Below are 16,992 nucleotides of genomic sequence, written 5' to 3' on the forward strand. Positions count from 1 at the left end.
AAGGAAGAGCTCCAAATACAGAATACAAAACACTCAACATTTGCTTCAAACATACTATGTGGAACATACAAGTTCTGAACAAATAGCATCATTCAGACCAGATGTAAAGACTCAGGTGTAAACATTTCTAGAGAATGCAGTGGACAGAAGGGCAAACCCCAATTTGAGCAGTCATTAATGGCTACAGATGACAACTGTGAAGAGACACAGGCAAACAAACTTTTCAAGCTTACAGCTGTTTTTTTGGCTTGTGTAACTAAAGCTTGGAATTCTGATCTTGAGTACAGACTAATCTTTCCTTATTACTGATACTAGGGTTAATATGAAGCATTGTTTTGCACAGTACTTGCTGCAAAGCTTGAAATTCTACAGCAACTATGCACTTTTGCTTTTACTACACATTTTTATTCAGAAGCTGGTTGTTTCTCTTTGTGAAGCCACATTTTTCCATTTTTCACTTCGTCATAAAGAGCGGTGTAAAGCGAGGTCTGAAAGTTTATTGTGTTCCCTCAGTTTAGTGAAAGGTCCTAGGGTACTTTCAACTTTTGCTTGGGGAAGGGGTTGTCTGTGCAGGAAACGCCACCATCCTCAAGGCTTTGGTCAATGATGCAACACAGTAAGAAAAGGCACAATAAAGGGATCCATGTGTGCTTATTGTAACAGTGACAATATCTCATAATATTAATCAGTTTACAGCATTCTGGAACATCACACAAAAAACAATGAGGCAGTTTAAGAGTCAGATTGTTCAAAAGGTTCTCTATTTCTATTTGTACTATACTGTGCTGTAAGAAAAACTGTGCTTTTAAATTTTGAAGTGTGCAAAAAGGCAGCATTACATTGCTTTCAATTTCTTGCACAATGGAACATTTCATGAAAACAGACTACTTTCCCAGGTCTAAACAACTTGCATTCTGTGGATGGAAAGAAAAGTCTGAAAAGCAGAGTATTAGCAGGAAATACAATCTAGTTGTTAGTTATATTAACCTGAATTACTCTATCCTGCCATTCACATGTTATGTGAGTAATTGCTGAGCGTTCTTATGCATAAGAGAACAGATAATCAGGGATGTGATACTACTTGCAGTCACGTAACAGTAGCAGTCCAGTTTTTTGGTCAATCAGTATATTTTTGATGCTATTAGTTACTAAAGAATTAGACCATACATTTAATAGGCACCCAAAATATTCAAGTGCATGAAATTTGTGCAAAATTGCAGCACTATTTCAGAAGAGCATTGTACTGTCAGGCACCTGAAAGGCTGATTGTCTTACTTCTTAATTACCTGTGTGTTGTTGATCAGTAAGTGATGGTGCATATCAAGTTCACCCTTCCATAGAAATATTTCACCTTACGGTGTTAAGTTTTCAGAAACAGCTGACTCCTCAAGTGTTTTATTAGGCGACAGAGATCTGTGGGCATGTTTACAACTCTGACTGCTTTAACAATGCAGCAGACTGAGAACCACTTGGGACCTTCGAAGTCTCTGGCTATGCAGGACTGTGTATTTATACAGCAAGCGCTAAGCATAGTACAATGTTCCATAAAAAAATAAAACTTAGAAGCATAGACTTTCAACTAAGAGCTTCTAAACTGCCTCGTTTACTCCCATTTTTCTAGACTGTGCTGTGAGGTAGGTGGCATTGGAAAGAGCATAGATTTAGAGCAGGTACATGCTTATCTGTAGAGTTATCCATGTGAATGTCATACCTTACCACACACACTCCCCCCACCCCTCAACTTCACTACTGCTTTGCAGCAAACATTAATAGTCCCGTTATATTGTGCTAGTGTTTCATTATATGTACCAAAGTGCAAAAGAAAATGGATAAAATTATCATCATAGGGCTCAATACGTTATGCAACTGTCCCCCATTCTGTCTGTGGGGAAATAAAACTTACTAAATTGAGCCATTAATTCTACTTGTGAAAGAAGTCAGCTTTGAACTCAAGTTTTTAAGGCAGAAATATTCCATGCACGATGATGTGTCTACTCTCACAATTTACTTCTGTACAACTTTTACCTGACTTTAAGGAATAACTGAGAAAAGTGCAAAACTGACTATAGTTTAGATGCCAAGAGGATGCCAGTTCAATCCCAAGCCCCCATTTGATGTAAGGAATCCATCATCAACTGTTCAGCATTACAGGGCATTTCTCCTCAGGAATGGTGGGAATCTGCAGAAGCGAAAGTGACTGGTGGCATATTAAACAAGAAAAAAAAAAAAGCCCCCCCCCCCCCCCAAAAAAAAAAGGCACAAAAAAAACATATATGCATTTTTAAACTGTGTATATCCATAAATAAGCCTCAACTTGTTCAAGAGTTGAAAAGCCCTGTGGTCAGTTTGTAAGGCAGCATGTTTTAGTCTTCAGAAATTTGTGAGTTTACTCACAACTCTTCTGGAAATCACAGTCTGTCATCAAAAAGACGGTAAAGTAGTTGCTCCAACTGTGTTTCAAAACTGTAGCTTCCAACTGCACTGCCAGCCTGAGGATACCTTCAGGAATGTCAGATCAAGATAAAAGCAGGCTTGTCATACTCCCCAAATAATACACTTAGTTCTGGTACACGTCATGCCACGCTGAAGTAAAAGCCAAGAATCCAACTTAACTGTAACAGAAGGTGGTAGTTTCCGACATTTAGTGATTCAGCTGCTACAGAATGAGCTGCATAATCTGAATCATCTGGGGATGGCACAAAACCCTTTGTAATTACAAGTCCAAACAACAACTTCCAATTATGCTGCAGCTGTGGATGCTGATCCAGTCTGTGCAAACAGAACGGATTACGAGAAATTCTTCTCTGGAACTTCTGCAAATGCTTGTCTGACAGGTATTAACACTAAATGTACTTTCGCCATTTTGAACTGTACAAGCTATTTTCAAGTAGAAAAATTTAATTCACAGATAAGCTTAGTTAAACCTGCAATTTATTTTTTTTCTTGTTCTATCTTTACCGTTCTTGGATTCACAGGTAGGGTACTGCAGTCAGTTTATGCCAGTTAATGGTCTCCTGGTTCAAGTTGAAATCCTTCAGAGATAAAGTTATTCCACCCAAGAAATAATTCTCTCTCAAAGACTCTGCACTGAGCACACTCAATTGCAGCTCCCTCTGTTTCAGGGTCTCTATGCTATATCCACTGTAAATAAGCTGCAAGAAATAGAGAGTATTTACAGAATGCCATCAATGTACACTGTACTATCCCATGTAAATCTTAGGTCTCTTCACTGGTGAGCCTATTTACAGAATGCCATCAATGTATACTGTACTATCCCAGGTAAATCTTAGGTCTCTTCACTGGTGAGCCTATAGTCTACATGGAAGGATGGGGATGACAGATACAGCCCCATATCTAAAAACATGCTGAGTGGATAGGTTTTCTACATAAGTTATCTGGATAAATTTATTCAGACATTCATAGAACCCACTTGGATAATTTTGTTTGAGTATTTTGCAGATTATTTGGAAAATGCCATGCTTCTTAGTCCACCCTCTTTTTTTGTCCAGGAGATTTTGTCAGCACAAAAGATTTATGCTAACAGAATTGCCTGGGTAAAGGGGAGGTACTTGTAAGGGCCAGATTTCTGAGGGTAAGTTACTTTTATATAGGGTATGATACATACCTGTAGCAGTTGTTCTCCGAGGACAGCAGGCTGATTGTTCTCACGACTGGGTTGACGTCCGCGGCAGCCCCCACCAACCGGAAAAAGCTTCGCGGGACGGTCGGCACGCAGGGCACGCCCACCGCGCATGCGCGGCCGTCTTCCCGCCCGTGCGCGACCGCTCCCGCCAGTTGAATGACAAGCAATAAAGTATAAAACACAACTCCAAAGGGGAGGAGGGAGGGTAGGTGAGAACAATCAGCCTGCTGTCCTCGGAGAACAACTGCTACAGGTATGTATCATACCCTTTCTCCGAGGACAAGCAGGCTGCTTGTTCTCACGACTGGGGTATCCCTAGCTCTCAGGCTCACTCAAAACAAGAACCCAGGTCAATGGAACCTCGCAACGGCGAGGAAACAACAGAAATTGACCTACGAAGAACAACTAACTGAGAGTGCAGCCTGACCAGAATAAATTCGGGTCCTGGAGGGTGGAGTTGGATTACACCCCAAACAGATTCTGCAGCACCGACTGCCCGAACCGACTGTCGCGTCGGGTATCCTGCTGGAGGCAGTAATGAGATGTGAATGTGTGGACAGATGACCACGTCGCAGCCTTGCAGATCTCTTCAATAGTGGCTGACTTCAAGTGGGCCACCGACGCTGCCATGGCTCTGACACTATGAGCCGTGACATGACCCTCAAGAGTCAGCCCAGCCTGGGCGTAAGTGAAGGAAATGCAATCTGCTAGCCAATTAGAGATGGTGCGTTTCCCGACAGCGACCCCTAGCCTGTTAGGGTCGAAAGAAATAAACAATTGGGCGGACTGTCTGTTGGGCTGTGTCCGCTCCAAGTAGAAGGCCAATGCTCTCTTGCAGTCCAATGTGTGCAACTGACGTTCAGCAGGGCGGGTATGCGGCCTGGGGAAGAATGTTGGCAAGACAATTGACTGGTTAAGATGGAACTCCGACACCACCTTCGGCAGGAACTTTGGGTGAGTGCGGAGCACTACTCTGTTGTGATGAAATTTAGTATATGGAGCATGAGCTACTAGGGCTTGAAGCTCACTGACCCTACGAGCTGAAGTAACTGCCACCAAGAAAATGACCTTCCAGGTCAAGTACTTCAGATGGCAGGTATTCAGTGGCTCAAAAGGAGGTTTCATCAGCTGGGTGAGGACGACGTTGAGATCCCATGACACAGTAGGAGGCTTGATAGGGGGCTTTGACAAAAGCAAGCCTCTCATGAATCGAACGACTAAAGGCTCTCCAGAGATGGCTTTACCTTCCACACGATAATGGTAAGCACTAATCGCACTAAGGTGATTCCTTACTGAGTTGGTCTTGAGGCCAGACTCTGATAAGTGCAGAAGGTATTCAAGCAGGTTCTGTGCAGGGCAAGAACGAGGTTCTAGGGCCATGCTCTCACACCACACGACAAACCTCCTCCACTTGAAAAAGTAACTCTTTTTAGTGGAATCCTTCCTAGAGGCAAGCAAGACCCGGGAGACACCCTCAGACAGACCCAACGCAGTGAAGTCTACGCCCTCAACATCCAGGCCGTGAGAGCCAGAGACTGAAGGTTGGGGTGCAGCAACGCTCCGTCGTTCTGCGAAATGAGAGTCGGAAAACACTCCAATCTCCACGGTTCTTCGGAGGACAACTCCAGAAGAAGAGGGAACCAGATCTGACGGGGCCAAAAGGGCGCTATCAGAATCATGGTGCCGCGGTCTTGCTTGAGCTTCAGTAAGGTCTTCCCCACCAAAGGTATGGGAGGATAAGCATACAGGAGGCCGGTCCCCCAATGGAGGAGAAAGGCATCCGACGCTAGCCTGCCGTGTGCCTGAAGTCTGGAACAGAACAGAGGCAGCTTGTGGTTGGTCTGAGAGGCGAAAAGGTCCACCGAGGGGGTGCCCCACGCTCGGAAGATCTTGCGTACCACTCTGGCATGGAGCGACCACTCGTGCGGTTGCATGACTCTGCTCAGTCTGTCGGCCAGACTGTTGTTTACCGCCTGCCAGGTATGTGGCTTGGAGGAGCATGCCGAACCGACACGCCCAACGCCACATCCCGACGGCCTCCTGGCACAGGGGGCGAGATCCGGTGCCCCCCTGCTTGTTGACGTAATACATTGCAACCTGATTGTCTGTCCGAATTTGGATAATTTGACAGGACAGCCGATCTCTGAAAGCCTTCAGTGCGTTCCAGATCGCTCGGAGCTCCAGGAGGTTGATCTGCAGATCCTTTTCCTGGAGGGACCACAGACCCTGAGTGTGGAGCCCATCGACATGGGCTCCCCACCCCAGGCGAGATGCATCCGTCGTCAGCACTTTCGTGGGCTGCGGAATTTGGAATGGACGTCCCAGGGTCAAATTGGTCCGGATGGTCCACCAGAGCAGTGAAGTGCGACAACTGGTGGAGAGGCGGATGGCATCTTCTAGATTCCCGGTGGCTTGGAACCACTGGGAAGCTAGGGTCCATTGAGCAGATCTCATGTGAAGACGAGCCATGGGAGTCACATGAACTGTGGAGGCCATATGACCCAGAAGTCTCAACCTCTGCCGAGCTGTGATCTGCTGAGACGCTCTGGTCTGCGAAGCCAGGGCCAAGAGATTGGTGGCCCTCGCTTCGGGAAGGTAGGCCTGAGCTGTCTGGGAATTCAGCAGCGCTCCTATGAATTCCAGAGATTGAGTTGGCTGGAGATGGGACTTTGGGTAATTTATCACAAACCCCAGCAGCTCCAGAAGTTGAATAGTGCACTGCATGGACCGGAGGGCTCCTGCCTCCGAGGTGTTCTTGACCAGCCAATCGTCGAGATATGGGAACACGTGCACTCCCAGCTTGCGTAGGTAGGCCGCTACCACCACGAGGCACTTTGTAAACACTCGTGGGGCAGAGGCGAGCCCAAAGGGCAGCACACAATACTGAAAGTGCCGTGCGCCCAGGCGGAATCTGAGATACTGTCTGTGAGCTGGCAGTATCGGGATGTGAGTGTATGCGTCCTTTAAATCCAGGGAACATAGCCAATCGTTTTTCTGAATCATTGGCAGAAGGGTGCCCAAGGAAAGCATCCTGAACTTTTCTTTGACCAGGAATTTGTTCAGGCCTCTCAGGTCTAGGATGGGACGCATCCCCCCTGTTTTCTTTTCCACAAGGAAGTACCTGGAATAGAATCCCTGCCCTTCCTGCCCGGGTGGTACGGGCTCGACCGCATTGGCGCTGAGAAGGGCGGAGAGTTCCTCTGCAAGTACCTGCTTGTGATGGGAGCTGAAAGACTGAGCTCCTGGAGGACAATTTGGAGGCAGGGAGGCCAAATTCAGGGCGTATCCGCACCGCACTATTTGGAGAACCCACTGGTCGGAGGTTATGAGAGGCCACCTTTGGTGAAAAAATTTTAACCTCCCTCCGACCGGCAGATCGTCCGGTACGGACACTTGTAGGGCGGCTATGTTCCCGTGGATCCAGTCAAAAGCCCGTCCCCGGCTTTTGCTGTGGAGGCGCAGGGGGCTGCTTAGGCGCACGCTGTTGACGAGAACGAGCGCGCTGGGGCTGTCCCTGTGCCTGACGAGGCCTTCGGGCCGGCTGGTTGTACCTACGCTTTGCAAAAGAATAGGGTGCAGCCTGCCGTGCCCGGGAAAAACGCCCACCCGTGGGGGCGGGTGCTGAAGGCGCCCGGTGGGAGAGCTTGTCGAGAGCGGTTTCCCGCTGATGCAGTTGGTCCACCATCTGCTCGACCTTCTCACCGAAAATGTTATCCCCCCGGCAAGGGACGTCAGCCAGTCTCTGCTGGGTGCGGTTGTCCAGGTCAGAGGCACGCAGCCATGAGAGCCTGCGCATCACTATACCTTGGGCCGCAGCACGAGATGCCACGTCACAGGTGTCAAAAATCCCCCTGGACAGGAACTTTCTGCACGCCTTCAGCTGCCTGACCACCTCCTGATAAGGCCTGGACTGCTCCGGCGGGAGCTTATCGACCAGGTCCGCCAGCTGTTGCACATTGGTCCGCATGTGGATGCTCATATAGAGCAGGTAAGATTGGATGCGGGTCACGAGCATGGAGGACTGGTAGGCCTTCCTCCCAAATGAGTCCAGAGTGCGAGACTCCCGCCCCGGGGGCGCCGAGGCGGTATCCCTCGAACTCCGTGCCCTCTTGAGAGCAGAATCCACGACCGCTGAGTCATGGGGCAACTGGGGCCGCATGAGCTCTGGGTCAGAGTGGATCCTGTACTGGGACTCTGCTTTCTTGGGAATGGTGGGATTAGTTAATGGTCGCACCCAGTTCCGGAGCAGCGTCTCCTTCAGGACATTGTGCAGCGGTACCGTGGAGGACTCTCTAGGTGGTGATGGATAGTCGAGGACCTCGAGCATCTCGGCCCTCGGCTCTTCCACAGAGACCACGGGAAAGGGAATGCTTATAGACATATCCCGCACAAAGGAGGCAAAGGAGAGACTCTCAGGAGGTGAGAGCTTCCTCTCCGGTGACGGCGTGGGGTCCGAGGGAAGGCCCGTAGACTCCTCTGAGGAGAAATATCTCGGGTCCTCCTCTTCCCCCCACGAGTCCTCATCCTCGGTATCGGACATTAGCTCATGTAGCTGAGTCCGGTACCGGGCCCGGCTCGACGTCGAGGCACCGAGGCCTCGGTGTCGTCGAGCGGTGGACCCCCGCGCCGGCGGGGACGGAGCTCCCTCCATCGACGTCGACGGGGACTCCACCTGCGTGGCTGTCGAGACCGGCACCGCAAGCGGCGGCGGTGTCGACTGCCCCGGCGCCGGGCTAGAGCTCGCCGGCGCCACAGTCATCGGCGCCGAGGGCGCAAGCACCCCCGGCGCCGGCACAGCCTGGCGCATCAGCCCTTCCAGGAGCCCCGGAAGGATGGCTCTGAGGCACTTGTCCAGGCCCGCTGCCGAGAAAGGCGGTGGGGCCGGTAAGGGTGTCGGTGCCAGAAGCTGCTGGGGGCCAGGAGACGGCACCGAGGTGCCGGAACCCCGACGCGTCGGTACCTCCACCACCGACGGAGATCTCTCCTCTCTGTGATGACGCTTCGGCGTCGACTCCTCTTCAGGCACCGAGGGCTCCCGGTGACGGCGCTTCTTGTCCTTCTTCCGGTGCACGTCACCGGTGCCGGAGGGCATGGAGGAGGAGGAGGTCGATCCCCCTCGGTCTCGAGGTACCGGGTCCGACAGGGTTCGGTCCCGTGGCTCACGAGTTGAGGGAGTGACCGGGGCCGACTGCCCACGCGGTCTCTCTACCCCACTCTCGCCGGCGGACCGGCGGGCCGACGGGACCTGTTCTCCTGGGGTCGCTGCCATCGGTGCCGATGTCTCGGGCATCGATACCGGTACCGAAGAACCGGCCTTCGATACCGATGCCGTCGAGGTCGACGTCGAGGGGCCGGCGCAAGTTCCAAAAAGACGGTCCCGCAGAACTTGCCTCGCAACCTGAGTCCGTTTCCGGAGACCGAGACACAAAGCACACGACTTGAGATTGTGCTCCGGCCCGAGGCACTGGAGGCACCAAGCGTGGGTGTCGGTCTGCGAGATCGGCCGGCCGCAGCGACCACACTTTTTAAATCCACTCGGGACCTTCGAGGACATCGACGGAAAAATCGCGTCGGCGAAGTCAAAGTCGGCAATGGTGGCTAAAATCACACCACGAAAATTGAAACCGACCGAGCGGCCACTAGGCCGCAACGAGGCGTCCCCGCTAGAAAGCGAGGGAAAAGGGAGGAGCGCGTGCTCCACACGCGCAAAATTCTTTTTTTTTTTTTTTTTTTTTTTTGGATAACAAAACGAAACGAAAGAAGAAGAGGCCGAAAAGGCCAAGAGCGACGACCCGCGTAAACGCGGTCGAAAATTCCGGCGGCTGAAACGAGAGAGTTGCAAAAACACGACTCTCTCAGTCGCGGAAAAAAAATAACTGGCGGGAGCGGTCGCGCACGGGCGGGAAGACGGCCGCGCATGCGCGGTGGGCGTGCCCTGCGTGCCGACCGTCCCGCGAAGCTTTTTCCGGTTGGTGGGGGCTGCCGCGGACGTCAACCCAGTCGTGAGAACAAGCAGCCTGCTTGTCCTCGGAGAAATATATATATACTTTGATAATAGATCTCTAAGTGATTTACTAAGGCAGTGGGAGAGCCATCAGTAGGATACGATGTTTACAATTAATATGCATGAAACATAATTGCATACCCCACACACAAGATATATTTGGAGATTCAATACCTGCAAATTTAACTTGTGCATATTTATTGCAGATACCCTGAACACCTGACTGACTGTGGGGCCTCCAGAAAAGGTTTGGGAACCACTAAGGGCCACACAAAGTACTGGAAGTAATCTTGAAGTCAGAACCTCTACATTTTCCAGCTCAGTGCTCTAGCTGTTTGGATACATTCTCAGTCAATAAGAAACATGCTTAATGCTAAGTCATGGACTTGTTTTGTTTTACTCTAAAACGGGGAAACTGCAGTATGTATATTTACATCTAACTGACCTACATACAGCTCATTAAATAGCTTACTCAGACTTAAGACACTGCACTGTCCGTCTACAAGGGTTTGAAATGGTTTCATTCATTTACTGTGGAGAGTTAGTAACCTCAATTTTAAAACAGTTTTCTAGCAATTTAACTCACCATTTCATTGAAGGTTGGGTTACAAGTCTTCCTTGAAATCTTAGTTTTGCGTTTGGATATCTTGTGGGGATCTGGGAGCAGATACGTTTTTACATAGGGATTTGGGTCTGTGCCATCATCAGTAACCTAGAAAATAAATATTACAGACTATATACCACTTCTTAAACCTAATTTTATTCCTTTCATATCTTCTCAAGCCCCAATTCTAAGCCTCTTTCACCAAGAAGCATTAAGTTTATGAATGACCACACTGCTCCAAGAGCAGGCCAACAGGAGGCACTCAAGAAGGGGAAGGGGATAAATATAGCTCAAGCTTTTTTCAGCAGTAGCTTAAGGTGAGTTACATTTAGGTACAGTGGGTATTCCCCTGATACTTGAGGACTTACAATCTAAGTTTGTACCCGAGGCAATAAGAGGAACACTAACACTCCTTGTCCAAGAGCATGAGGAGTGTTAGTGGGATTTTAACCCGACTTCCTTGGCTCTTGGCCTGCTGCTTTAACCATTAGGCAGCAACCAGGTCAATAAGTATATATTTTGCTGCTTGAGTTGTACCCCCAGGACAGCTTAGACCCACATAAGCAGGCAACTACAAGGATCAAGGTGCTCTTTTGAGCATTCTACAGATTCAGTGACATGCTTGAATGTGCTCCTGTCAGGCCAAGTAATGTGCAAATAGAGGGCTACTGTAAAGGCTGACTGCTACTTAATCATTTAAAATAAAACTATGCACTAAAGCGAATGATACATACCTGTAGCAGGTGTTCTCCGAGGACAGCAGGCTGATTGTTCTCACGACTGGGGTTGACGTCCACGGCAGCCCCCACCAACCGGAAGAAAAACTTCGCGGGCGGTCCCACACGCAGGGCACGCCCACCGCGCATGCAAGGCCGTCTTCCCGCCAGTGCGCGACCGTTCCCGCTCAGTTGAATGACAAGCAAAGGAATGAGTAAAACGCAACTCCAAAGGGGAGGAGGGAAGGTAGGTGAGAACAATCAGCCTGCTGTCCTCGGAGAACACCTGCTACAGGTATGTATCATTCGCTTTCTCCGAGGACAAGCAGGCTGCTTGTTCTCACGACTGGGGTATCAGGCTCACTCAAAACAAGAACTCAGGTCAATTGAACCTTGCAACGGCGACGGCATAACAGAAATTGACCTACGAAGAACAACTAACTGATAGTGCAGCCTGAACAGAATAAAATCGGGTCCTGGAGGGTGGAGTTGGATTGAAACCCCAAACAGATTCTGCAGCACCGACTGCCCGAACCGACTGTCGTGTCGGGTATCCTGCTGGAGGCAGTAATGTGATGTGAATGTGTGGACCGATGACCACGTCGCAGCCTTGCAAATCTCTTCAATAGTGGCTGACTTCAAGTGGGCCACCAACGCTGCCATGGCTCTAACACTATGAGCCGTGACATGACCCTCAAGAGCCCGCCCAGCCTGGGCGTAAGGAAATGCAATCTGCTAGCCAATTGGAGATGGTGCGTTTCCCGACAGCGACCCCCTTCCTATTGAGGTCAAAAGAAATAAACAATTGGGCGGACTGTCTGTGGGGCTGTGTCCGCTCCAGATAGAAGGCCAACGCTCGCTTGCAGTCCAATGTGTGCAACTGACGTTCAGCAGGGCGGGTATGCGGTCTGGGAAAGAATGTTGGCAAGACAATTGACTGGTTAAGATGGAACTCCGACACCACCTTTGGCAAGAACTTAGGGTGAGTGCGGAGTACTACTCTGTTATGATGAAATTTGGTATAAGGAGCATGAGCTACCAGGGCTTGAAGCTCACTGACTCTACGAGCTGAAGTAACTGCCACCAAGAAAATGACCTTCCAGGTCAAATACTTCAGATGGCAAGAATTCAGTGGCTCAAAAGGAGGCTTCATCAGCTGGGTGAGGACGACGTTGAGATCCCATGACACTGCAGGAGGCTTGACAGGGGGCCTTGACAAAAGCAAGCCTCTCATGAATCGAATGACTAAAGGCTCTCCAGAGATGGCTTTACCCTCTACACGATAATGGTAAGCACTAATCGCACTAAGGTGATTCCTTACTGAGTTGGTCTTGAGACCAGACTCTGATAAGTGCAGAAGATATTGTTTTAATTTTAGGGTTCAGAGACCCCCAAGAAGGCTGGAGTGACCTTAAATCTGACTCCATCTCTAAATAGCACTAGTACTGGGGTAATCAAGGAGTTGTGAAGTTCTAAAAGGAATTGCCACTAAGAGAGATGTTAGGTCTAAGGAAAAGATACCAGCCTTATGACAAACTGGATTTAGATTACAAGTTATACAATGCAGCGAAAGATAGCCTGATACAGCAAAAGCATTTATACTTACAGCCTTTCATCATTAAGTGAAGCCCACAAATCATCATTTGAGGTGAGGAGTTTATTTGCCAAGGTACAAGTCAAATCAGTGATTGACAACAGGCACGTACAATCAATTAGTTATAGGAATATAATAATCCAGCTGCAAACAGGTGTTAATTAGTTCCTAATCTTTTATAATTTTTTACCAATTAAAGGTTTTACATGGGAAAGCGATTAGGTAATTTGTCAATTCTGCTGGACACATTGGTTTCCCTTGGAGAGAGAGAGTGGCAACCCTTCTCTCTAGCTTAAACCAGGAAATACTCTGATTTTTATAGGTGCCCTCAGGATATGGATAATATGACAGTAGATATACCTGATTGGATCTATGCTAATGTCATGGTTGTCACTGATTGGCTCATGCTAATCAGTAGCTTTTATCTTGCTAACATGGTTTTGTCTTTAGCTCGCTTAACCACAAATCTTAAGCAAGACCCTGCATCCAGCTACACCTTTCCTTTCTCACACCATGGCTGACCACAATCCTGCTCACAGGAAAGTCTCCCTCCCCTCTTGGACAGCTAGTCCCCTATTTTCTTTGCACCTGGCATGACTCACTCATTTCTCAACTTGTTTTTCTAACTTACATTAGAGAAAATTCCACTTTGTAACAGATATGGCTTCCATTTTGTGCTGAAATCCTCCATTTTGTTTCCATATCTATTGACCTAACTTTTCCTAATTTAGCTTATTTAGGTCTCAATCCGGGCTACAAACTAGACCATACTTTTCCAGTAAGCTCCCAGTTATGTCAGCCATCAGATTTCTGACTCAGCAAAGGTCTGTAATGGCCTGAGCTCTATGACTGGGCCCGCCACCATTCCAGTGGGGGGGGGGGGGGGGGGGGGGGGGGGGTTCTCTGGCTGTACCATAATTATACATTATTCAAGCAGGTTTTGTGCAGGACAAGAACGAGGTTCTAGGGCCTTGCTCTCACACCAAATGACAAACCTCCTCCATTTGAAAAAGTAACTCTTCTTAGTGGAATCCTTTCTAGAGGCAAGCAAGACACGGGAGACACCCTCAGACAGACCCAACGAAGCAAAATCTACGCCCTCAACATCCAGGCCGTGAGAGCCAGAGACTGAAGGTTGGGGTGCAGAAGCGCTCCGTCGTTCTGCGAAATGAGAGTCGGAAAACACTCCAATCTCCACGGTTCTTCGGAGGACAACTCCAGAAGTAGAGGGAACCAGATCTGGCGGGGCCAAAAAGGCGCTATCAGAATCATGGTCTTGCTTGAGCTTCAGCAAGGTCTTCCCCACAAAAGGTATGGGAGGATAAGCATACAGGAGGCCGGTCCCCCAATGGAACAGTCTGGAACAGAACAGAGGCAGCTTGTGGTTGGTCTGAGAGGCGAAAAGGTCCACCGAGGGGGTGCCCCACACTCGGAAGATCTTGCGTACCACTCTGGAATGGAGCGACCACTCGTGCGGTTGCATGACTCTGCTCAGCCTGTTGGCCAGATTGTTGTTTACGCCTGCCAGGTATGTGGCTTGGAGACGCATGCCAAACTGGCAGGCCCAACGCCACATCCTGACGGCTTCCTGACACAGGGGGCGAGATCCGGTGCCCCCCTGCTTGTTGATGTAGAACATTGCAACCTGATTGTCTGTCCGAATTTGGATGGTTTGGTAGGACAGCCGATCCCTGAAGGCCTTCAGTGCGTTCCAGACCGCTCGGAGCTCCAGGAGGTTGATCTGAAGATCTTGTTCCTGGGGGGACCATGTGGAGCCCATCGACATGAGCTCCCCACCCCAGGCGAGATGCATCCGTCGTCAGCACCTTCGTGGGCTGCGGAATTTGGAATGGACGTCCGAGGGTCAAATTGGTCCAAATTGTCCACCAGCGCAGCGAATTGCGGCAACTGACGGACAGGCGGATGACATCTTCTAGATTCCCGGTGGCTTGGCACCACTGGGAAGCTAGGGTTCACTGAGCAGATCTCATGTGAAGACAAGCCATGGGAGTCACATGGACCGTAGAGGCTATATGGCTCAGGAGTCTCAACATCTGCCGAGCTGTGATCTGCTGAGACGCTCTGGTCTGGGAAGCGAGGGACAGGAGATTCTGAGCCCTCGCCTCGGGAAGAAAGGCCTGAGCCATCTGAGAATTCAGCAGAGCTCCTATGAATTCCAGAGATTGGACTGGCTGGAGATGGGACTTCGGGTAATTTATCACAAACCCTAGCAGCTCCAGAAGTTGAATAGTGCACTGCATGGACCGAAGAGCTCCTGCCTCTGAGGTGCTCTTCACCAGCCAATTGTCGAGATACGGGAACACGTGCACCCCCAGCTTGCGTAGGTACGCCGCAACCATCACGAGACACTTCGTGAACACCCGTGGTGCAGAGGCGAGCCCAAAGGGCAGCAAACAATACTGAAAGTGACGTGTCCCCAGACGGAATCGGAGATACTGTCTGTGGGATGGCAGTATCGGGATGTGAGTATAAGCATCCTTTAAATCCAGGGAACAAAGCCAATCGTCTTTCTGAATCATGAGGAGAAGGGTGCCCAAGGAAAGCATCCTGAACTTTTCTCGCACCAGATACCTGTTCAGGCCTCTCAGATCTAGGATGGCGCGCATCCCCCCTGTTTTCTTTTCCACAAGGAAGTACCTGGAATAGAATCCCTGCCCTTCCTGCCCGGGTGGCACGGGCTCGACCGCATTGGCGCTGAGAAGGGCGGAGAGTTCCTCTGCAAGTACCTGCTTGTGATGGGAGCTGAAGGACTGGGCTCCCGGTGGACAATTTGGTGGAGGGGAGACCAAATTCAGGGTGTATCCGCACCGCACTATTTGGAGAACCCACTGGTCGGAGGTTACGAGAGGCCACCTTTGGTGAAAAAGTTTCAACCTCCCCCCGACCGGCAGGCCGTCCGGCACGGATACTTTGATGGCGGCTATGTTCCCATGGATCCAGTCAAAAGCTCGTCCCCTGCTTTTGCTGTGGAGGCGCAGGGGGCTGCTTAGGCGCATGCTGTTGACGGGAACAAGCGCGCTGGGACTGTCCCTGTGTCTGAGGAGGCCTTCAGGCCGGCTGGGTGTACCTACGCTTGCTGTAAGCCTGCCGGGCCCGGGAAAAACGTCCACCTGCAGAGGTGGATGCTGAAGGCACCTGGTGGGAGAGCTTGTCGAGAGCGGTTTCCCACTGGTGTAGTTGGTCCACCAACTGCTCGACCTTCTCGCCGAAAATGTTATCCCCCCGGCAAGGACATCCGCCAGCCGCTGCTGGGTGTGGTTGTCCAGGTCAGAGGCATGCAGCCATGAGAGTCTGCGCATCACTATACCTTGGGCCGCAGCTTGAGATGCCACATCACAGGTGTCAGATACCCCTGGACAGGAACTTTCTGCACGCCTTCAGCTGCCTGACCACCTCCTGAAAAGGCCTGGACTGCTCCGGAGGGAGCTTGTCGACCAGATCCGCCAGTTGCCGCACATTGTTCCGCATGTGGATGCTCGTGTAGAGCTGGTATAATTGGATGCGGGTCACGAGCATGAAAGATTGGTAGGCCTTCCTCCCAAACGAGTCCAGAGTGCGAGACTCACGCCCAGGGGGCGCCGAGGCGGTATCCCTCGAACTCCGTGCCCTCTTGAGAGCAGAGTCCACGACCGCCGAGTCATGAGGCAATTGAGGCCGCATCAACTCTGGGTCTGAGTGGATCCTGTATTGGGACTCCGCTTTCTTGGGGATGGTGGGATTAGATAGTGGCTTCAACCAGTTCCGAAGCAGTGTCTCCTTAAGGACATTGTGCAACGGCACCGTGGAAGACTCTCTAGGTGGTGATGGATAGTCGAGGACTTTGAGCATCTCCGCCCTCGGCTCATCCACAGTAACCACGGGAAAGGGAATGCTGATGGACATATCCCTGACAAAAGAGGCAAAGGAGAGGCTCTCAGGAGGCGAGAGCTTCCTCTCCGGTGAAGGAGTGGGGTCAGAGGGAAGGCCCACAGACTCCTCTGAGGAGAAATATCTGGGGTCCTCCTCCTCCCCCCACGAGGCCTCCTCCTCGGTGTTGGACATGAGCTCTCTCAGCTCAGACCTGCGAGGAACCACGTCGTCGATGATGGCGTCGAGCGGTGGACTCCCGTGCCGGCGGGGACGAAGCTCCCTCCATTGATGTAGACTCCACCTGCGTGGCGGTCGACACCTGCGCCGCAGGCCTCAGCATCGGGCCAGAGCCCACCGGCGCCTCCATCAATGGCGCCGGGGGAGCAAGCACCCCCGGTGCCGGCAGAGCCTGGCGCATCAGCCCTTCCAGGATCCCGGGAAGGATGGCTCGGAGGCACTCGTCAATGCCTGGTGTCGGGAAAGGCAGAGGGGCCGGTGTGGGTGCCGGAAGCTGCTTGGGTCCAGGAGATGGTACCAAGATACCCGCGGACTCACGCAGCG

The 16,992-nt window shown here is 50.7% G+C and overlaps 1 protein-coding gene across 1 annotated transcript in view; it reads right to left on the bottom strand.

Moving 5' to 3' along the window:
- Positions 1 to 2,934: 2,934 nt before the first annotated feature.
- PIK3C2A (phosphatidylinositol-4-phosphate 3-kinase catalytic subunit type 2 alpha) overlaps positions 2,935 to 16,992 on the bottom strand; it is a 564,057-nt gene continuing 549,999 nt past the window's right edge. Inside the window, 2 exon segments of the mRNA XM_030201063.1 lie at positions 2,935 to 3,152; positions 10,234 to 10,359. Of these exon segments, the coding sequence (XP_030056923.1) occupies positions 2,970 to 3,152; positions 10,234 to 10,359 (309 nt within the window). The 3' untranslated portion in view covers positions 2,935 to 2,969.

This window comes from Microcaecilia unicolor, chromosome 4, assembly GCF_901765095.1.
Source record: "Microcaecilia unicolor chromosome 4, aMicUni1.1, whole genome shotgun sequence".
Taxonomy (NCBI): domain Eukaryota; kingdom Metazoa; phylum Chordata; class Amphibia; order Gymnophiona; family Siphonopidae; genus Microcaecilia; species Microcaecilia unicolor.